Source organism: Dipteris shenzhenensis, chromosome 11 (assembly GCF_047967505.1).
Source record: "Dipteris shenzhenensis isolate YYH24624 ecotype China chromosome 11, Dip_SZ_1.0, whole genome shotgun sequence".
NCBI lineage: Eukaryota > Viridiplantae > Streptophyta > Polypodiopsida > Gleicheniales > Dipteridaceae > Dipteris > Dipteris shenzhenensis.
The window spans coordinates 14,132,225-14,139,784 of NC_141606.1; the positions used below are offsets into that span (position 1 = coordinate 14,132,225).

Here is a 7,560-nt window from a genome sequence, read left to right on the forward strand (position 1 = left end):
CTTTGGTGATTTGGTAGTAGGTAACATGTTTCTTCTTTTGTGAGGAGCCACACATTCTCATATTCCACCCTTATCTCACAAGTAGTATGGGGCAACAAGTCCCATGTCAACTCCTCAGTCTACACATCATCATTGATGAGCTACAAAATTTCAGCATTCGAGCTTTTGGTGCATACTATCCCCTAGACAATTCAGGAGAATACCTTCCCAACCTGGAGCATCTACAAAACTTTATTGCAGTATTGTTCAAGTCATTTCCGACTCAGCCTTATCATAGTTTGAGTCATTTATGCCTTCTCAACCCTAGTATTAGTCCTAAGCATATGTATTTATTTGCATGGTCCATGCATATTACTTTCAGGCATTTGACTTCTCATCAATCCTTATAAAGCATTTGTGGATTTTCATCCATCTCTAGGGAGTGCCATAGTGTTACATGTTCAGTTCACTCAACCTCCAGTATCTTCGACTATGAGTAGAGTGGCATTCGATCTCTTATCGAACACCACACCTAACACGCGTTTAAGTCCATACTGCCATCACTTTAGATAGGTAATTGTGTTTATTGCTGCCCTAGGCAAGTAGAGTGTCAGTCCAGTTTGATCAGCTGCTGCTCCTCTGCTGGTGCTGCTAGTTAGGTTGGACGCTCGACATCATCACAAGATGTGGATGGCTAAAAGGGTAGATTGCACTGCTATAAGGGTATTTTGTATTTGAATGTGATGATCCTTGCAACTCAATTGTCCCGAGCATTTATAGTGAACTCCGAAGTGGAAGAAGCTTAGCATCTCTTTCACTATATGACCGGCCTTTCTACTTTTGTCTTCTATTCTTTTTGTTCCTTTTTGTTCCGTCATTTGTCTATTTTGGGTTTTGATGTCATCTTGTTTACTCATCCCAACTCGTGTTTGTCTGTGTTACTACAAACACACAAATGTGGAAAAATCAACAAATAAGCTATATAAAACAACATTTATCCATGAACCAACAAGGAGGGAGCATACACATCCATAAACATGACAATGTCTCTTTTTTTTCCACCATAAACATCAATTTCATAATCACAAGAGGTATTTCTTTTCATAATCCCAAGAGGTCTTCCTTTTTTTCTTTTGCTCTTTTCAAGTTGGATGTCTTGCAGAATGATAGTGGGCCTGGTATATGTAGACATGCTATTACCCACACAACTTTTTGTTTGTTTGAATGGGTCTTTGTATGGATATATGTTTTTAATATATACATTTTAATGAAATGATGTATTCCTAGAATGTGCGGCATGTCAACTTGCTATACCATCTTTTGAAGTTTCTTGTACTATTGCTTGTTTCCTCAATTGATTCTTATCATAGCTTCAAAATTTTCTATTAAGTCCCTGAAGTCATGACATGAGAATACTTATAGCATGCTGTATAGTTTAAATTAGATTTGGAGTCAATGTACTTGATAAACCCTTGTATAGTTTTCAACTACTAAGGTGCATTTCCATAGAGGGGGTTAATGAAGGGAAACATTATGGTATATTATAGGTCTAAATCTTTTTTATTATGGACTTTAAGATAAACCTAAGTATTGTTTATGGGACATGGTTTGTTCAATTTAAACAAGGAAAAAGCAAGGTGGCTAACAAACTAATTATGACTTAAGTGGATCCTTAGGCAAAAGCGGTTGCCAGTAGTTGTAACCATGTGCTAATTGCCAATTGTGGTAGTGCTTACAAACATACTAAATTAGTTGGATACAAAAAGTCCCTCATTCATGTATGATGTTTAAAAATAAAGATGAGCTAAGCACATATAGGTCCATTGTATTCTAAAAGAGAATGACTACCCTTGTGTTGCTTTTTAAAAAGTACAATCATCCTTGGCTCTTTATATATGTCTATACCATTCCAACAACATTATTGTAAGAAAGAAATATATGTTTTCTACTGGTATGGATGTAGTGGATGTTGGCCACTTTAGTGCTCTCCATAAAAGATATGTATTTGGTATTGTGTGGTGAGCTCCATGTCTATTGTTTGTGAAAAGTTTTTGAGTTTGACATAAGATGGAAATAAGTATGGATCATGATGGCAATATGTTCTAACAACTTTTTGATAAAGCATAGCACCATGCTTAATGCTATTCTAAGGTCTACTATAAAACCCAATATTCTTTTATTTGATTTGTTTGATTTTGGTAAATATTTGACATAATATCTTTTGTATGTCAGAAGGTTGGAATCACATCACCATATGTCTTCATCAAAGAGTGCTCATATAGAAGTGGTACATTGAATATAGAAGTGATACATTTTATTACTATAATTATTGTTTTGTAGGAATGATGCTCCTATGATCCATTAGGCCATCCCTAATCACGTTTGATAAACACATTGCATAACACGATATTGTATTATATCTTAAGAGGAAAGGAGCTTGCGCAAGGGATGGGACCCCTAAGGTGGCAAGCTCCAAAGTATGCTTATGTTAGCAACATATTGCTTTATCCACGTTTCGTGGGAGCTGTTGAAAGCCCCAAAATCAGAGGGCCAAATTGGTCTTCCTGACATCGGTTTAAAAAACATGGCTCTGATCAGTAAATGGTTGGCATAGGTCTTCATCAAACAATGGCAATGGGATGCAATTGTGCAGAGCTTCACCAAGAATAGCAAAACCAGAGGGGTAGGCAAGTGGGATGGGTTGGGGTGGTATGAGAGACTGATGTCTCATTTTCATTTCAAGGTAAGAGGCTTTGATGTTGGGGACGGTTTGGTGCGAGCATGGAAGGAGTACATACCCCTACTCTCATGGAGGGGCAGGAGGGGTTTGAGGGGGGATGGTAGTTTAAAGGAATCCATTTGGTGGAATGTAGCTCTGGATAGAAGGGGTGAAGCATTTGGCTCGCATGATGTAGTGAGGGCCATGAATCTCTTTAGGAAACATTTGAAAACTTGGTAGGACATGTGGGATCAGAGAAGGGGCACTTGGAAATTAGAGAAGGAGCTTCAGATGGCTTACTGCATGATGGAGGGGGAGATGGCGAACCTAGTTCGGGTAGTCCTCATCATAATTCCTGATACCTGGTTGACGAACTGTGTAGGACAATGATGACGTGGAGGCTCAATGGGTGCTAGGCAAGACCCCATTGCGAAACATATCAGCCATATCGATTTATAGGTGCCTCCATGACTCCAAAGGTTCAACCACGAGACTTAACAAATTATAGGGTTTGTGGTGTGGTGAGGGGTGGTGGAAGAAGAGGTTCAAGGAGGGTTGTGCGGTGGGGAGGGCAAAGTTCCTCCTTTGGAAGATCATCAACCAAGGTCTCCTTGTAAGAGCAAAATTAGCAAGAAGGATACAAGTAAACCCGAGGTGCCTCATGTGCGAAAACGGGATGGAGGACTTGCACCATATCTATTGGAGATGTTTAGCGCGAGGCATGGAGGAAGATCATGAATCGGTGATTAGGCTCTCGGGCTTGATGTCATGGTTTGCGATTGGCACGCAATGGAGAATTCCAGTCTTGGGGGATACTTCTAACCTTCTGTCAATGCTCATGACGAGCTAGCCATATCTGAGGGCAGCTGCTCTCCTTGCCGTGTGGGAATTTAGAAACAAGATGGCTTTCAAGCACAAGATACAACTAGGCTTTAGACCATGACAATCCTAATGGTCGTGAAGGTGTATCTTCGCGATCTCGGCACAATAGTAGAGGGACAGGACCCGATGGTGAGTCATAAATTTTATCGGTGGAGGCTAACTTTGCAATGGGTCTGGAACACTTTGTTGCTTTTTGCAACGTAGGCTTTGGGGCTTAGCCCCACCATGGCCAAGTTTTGTAATATGTATTGCTTTAGCCAACCAATCCTTCCCTAGATATACAATAAAAATGATCAAGGATGCCAACGTGGTATTGTTTGGGTCATCATATAAATATTATGCTTGGATGCCATAGCCAAAAGGAAGGTGTAAAGCGCTTGAAGGTGCCTCTTTTATTGGTGTTCATCCTTGTGAGTGTGACATGTGTGGTTGTACAACATTTTTTATTGACATCATACTAATATCTTACCTCGCATGAGATCTGCTTTCTTTCTCTTTCATGTGCAAATAACTTATTCTTGTCAAAAGGAACTTTGTTCCCCTTGAGTTTTTAAACGATGAAAAGTGGAAATGGTGACAATTGATTCCAACTCACTCACATAGAACAATCATTATCAGGGGTTTTAAAATGGTTCTCTCTTAATGGTTTCACTTTTTCCAAATAGTAGATCCACACCTAGTTTAGTGCATTATGATTAACTTTTAGGGACTTAGATGCAAGAGAGGCAATACATCCACAACCTTTTCATGTTCCAAAAGATTACTATATTTTTTGATGGATTGATAAGGAGAAACTTTATTTTAAAAAAGATTGAAGTATGGATTAATATTATCGTTCTCTAAGGTTGATATTGTGGTTGTAAGTGGAAAGGAAATTGAAATTTGATCATGAATACTAAAACATAGAAGTAAAAGGGAGACATAAGGCTATGGGTTCATTCAATGAATCTTATATAAAGTGCAAGAAAGTGAAGGGCATGGAGGCATTGAGTTAGGTAAAAAATTAGGGTTGCCCTATGAATTTTCATACTATTTTAGCCCCCATGTCTTTATTTACAAGGAGCTCTTGTTTTATCTTCATTATTTCCATTCCCCCCCCTCCTACTATGGGCTATTATGGCTTTGTTATATCATCATAAGTATTAGCTTTAGCATTGTGCCCCATATCTTTTGAGGCATTGTTAGCTTCAGCATTGTGCCCCACTATTAGAGCTTGAGCTCAATCTTATTTTTGTTCATGGTGCCTTTATCTCTTCGAGTCAAAAGTTAAGACTCGACTCAGAGTGCTCATGATAATTTAAGGCCACTATCCTTGCCCCAATGTTGTGCCTCTGGTACAAACGTCAATATGTGACGTGGTTGTGTGAGATGGGGTGGGTAATGACAACAAAGTTGTTGGGGGCAGCCGTACCTTTGGGTTGGTGACAATGCCTGGTGACAATGCCGTTGCCATTGTAATTTATCATACCTTCCATGGTGTTGATAAGGATGCAATGTGATTCGGGTAGATCATTGAGGCATTACCTAAAGCGGGGTGAAAACCCTCATGGTGGGGCATGTGGTTGGAGTGACCCAACATCCTTTGGGGTGAAAGTGCAAGGAGGATGGAGAGGCACGAAGGCATGTGAGAGAAGAGACAAGGGAGTGAGTGAGACGGCAAGGGATAAGGAGGAGCCTTTTGTCTGTCTCCCCACACCACACCTTCTCACTGAGGGAGTGGGCCTCACCATACCACACCACACCACACCTCTCTGAGTGAGGTAGAGTGGGCCTGAGTAAGGGGGGTGTGTTAGTGCTAGTGCGCTCCAAGGGGGGAAGAAAAGGGCCGTAAGCACATGTCCAAAAGCCAAAAGAAATGAGGGGCAAAAAAGGGGGGTGGGGGGCGGGTGGGCAGAAAGGACGTGTCAAGTGGGTACGTTTGCTTTCCACTAATCAAGATTATAACAAGATTATAACTAATGAAAGTATTGGCTTCATCTTCTCTGCTTCACTTCCGTCCTCATCTCCGTCTTTTCGTCTTCTGTGCTCTACCCCTCAAGCTTCTCCACCCCTCAAGCTCCTCCCTTCCAGGTTGGTCCTTCCTCCCCCTTCCTGCTTTTCCTCTTCTCTGCTTTCGCTCCCTCCGCCCTCCAATTTTGCCCGAGTTCGAGTTTACATCTTGTGTAGAACTCTAACGTTTCCCCCCGCTTCGAATCACCCTTGTAGCGCTCATTCCTTTGTCTGTTTTTTGCTTCCCAAAAAGGAAATCCCTTCTCTGGAACTTCCCCTTGCTCTTCGAGAATTGGGGCTGGGAGGTTTGTTCTCATGCTTCTGTCTAAGTCTGGTACATCTAGGTGCATGTGGGCAGGCTAACGAGAGAGAGAGAGAGAGAGAGAGAGAGAGAGAGAGAGAGATCTTGCCCGGGGGGGGCGGGGGGGGGGGGGGGGGGGGAGCGAGAGAGAGGGAGAGAGAGAGAGAGAGAGAGAGAGAGAGATTTGATTTGCTCGCAAGGATTTTGCGCATGCTAGCGGACTTTTACACAGCAGACATAGTTCTATTTTGTGCAGCTTCGAACTTGGGCACTCTTATGGTATTGTCGAGATGAGTCTGGTCTGCCTTGCTTGTCATGGTGTGGACAGCTCTCCTGAGATGATGCGGAGTTACTCCTCGCGGTCAGATACAGCAGTGTCGTGCTGCTGGGCCAGGAAATCGCCTCCTCCCCCCCCTCCTCCAGAGCATATCGCCACTGCAGGTGCTATGGGCTTCAGGGTCGCTCCCGTGCCTCCTCAAAATGGCGAAGTTTCTCTTAGTCCCCGGCTTACAAGGTGTCATGCAGTACGCCGAGATATTTTCAACGATTGGAATTTTGAAGAATTCATGGACGATGGAAGGCAGTTGATCATTAATCTTAGTAGTAGTGCGCAGTGTTAAACCTTGGAGTTTGCAGTTTACCATCTTGGAAAGCTGTCTTGTGTCAGGATGCTCTTGCGTAATTGTAATTGATACTTCGCGTTTCTGATGGTTGCCAAATGCCACTATTCAAGTGAGACCGATAGAGAAGCTGGTAAGATGGGTATAAAGTTGTACAGTTGAGAGGATTTGAAAAGTGGGTATACAGAAGTATTATGTAAAATCTCCTTTCTTTAGCAGGATTTGTTGCCTTGAGCTGTGATGGAGTTTGACGTTTTGAGAATGAGCTACAAGACTGTCGAGTAGTTATCAGTCAAGCTTTGTATTTGGTGCTTAATTTCCATTTCTGATGGGCATGACCCAATTGACAATTTGCGAATGAACAGAAGGGAGCAAGATTCCCCTTGTTGGGACTTATAATGTCTAATGAAAGTGTCTTGGAAAGGTGATTTAACCATTTGTGAGTGCAGTATTTAAAATTGGAGTCAAGATGATGGACTCTTCTACATGATTGGCTTCAGATTGCATTCACGTAAATGAAAGTCTGTGTGCACAGTGCACATGAAGGGGTAGGCATGTCTGCGTTGGTCTGTTGCATGTTCTCACAGTCACCCTTTCTATATATTGTGATGGCCAGTCTAAGAATCAATCAAACTCTGAACATGCAGTGCTGTTGATAGTCGAGTGGTTGCTTATGAGGAGAGCACTACACCTTGCACGCGGTTAGGAAGAAAGCAAATGCTGATGGCAACAGATTGTCGACAATGATATTGATTATGCATTGAGACAAGATCAGTTACGTGAAACGTCCCATGCCGACTAACTTTTAGATGTGCAGGTTTTTGAATGTTCACATCTTCTACCCTGTTCTGTGCTTCATGAGACGGGGTAGAAACACAGTTTATTGTCCATTATTGGGAGGCTATATGAGATATTCGGGGATTTTTGGCATATTGAATGCTTGAAGATATGCTTTTTTAATAACGTACATGACAAATGTGGAACATTGATGATCAAAGTGAATGTGGTGCTGCACTACTAGTATGTATGTGAACACTGGAATGTGTCCTATATGATAATTATTAATGAGA

The 7,560-nt window shown here is 41.8% G+C and overlaps 1 protein-coding gene across 1 annotated transcript; it reads left to right on the forward strand.

The window, feature by feature from the left end:
* Positions 1 to 5,502: 5,502 nt before the first annotated feature.
* On the forward strand, positions 5,503 to 6,735 carry LOC147896645 (uncharacterized). Its single transcript, XM_087381955.1, has 2 exons — positions 5,503 to 5,650; positions 6,127 to 6,735. Exon 2 carries the CDS (start codon positions 6,161 to 6,163, stop codon positions 6,488 to 6,490), a length of 330 nt encoding a protein of 109 aa, XP_087238081.1. The 5' UTR covers positions 5,503 to 5,650; positions 6,127 to 6,160; the 3' UTR covers positions 6,491 to 6,735.
* The last annotated feature ends 825 nt before the right edge of the window (positions 6,736 to 7,560 follow it).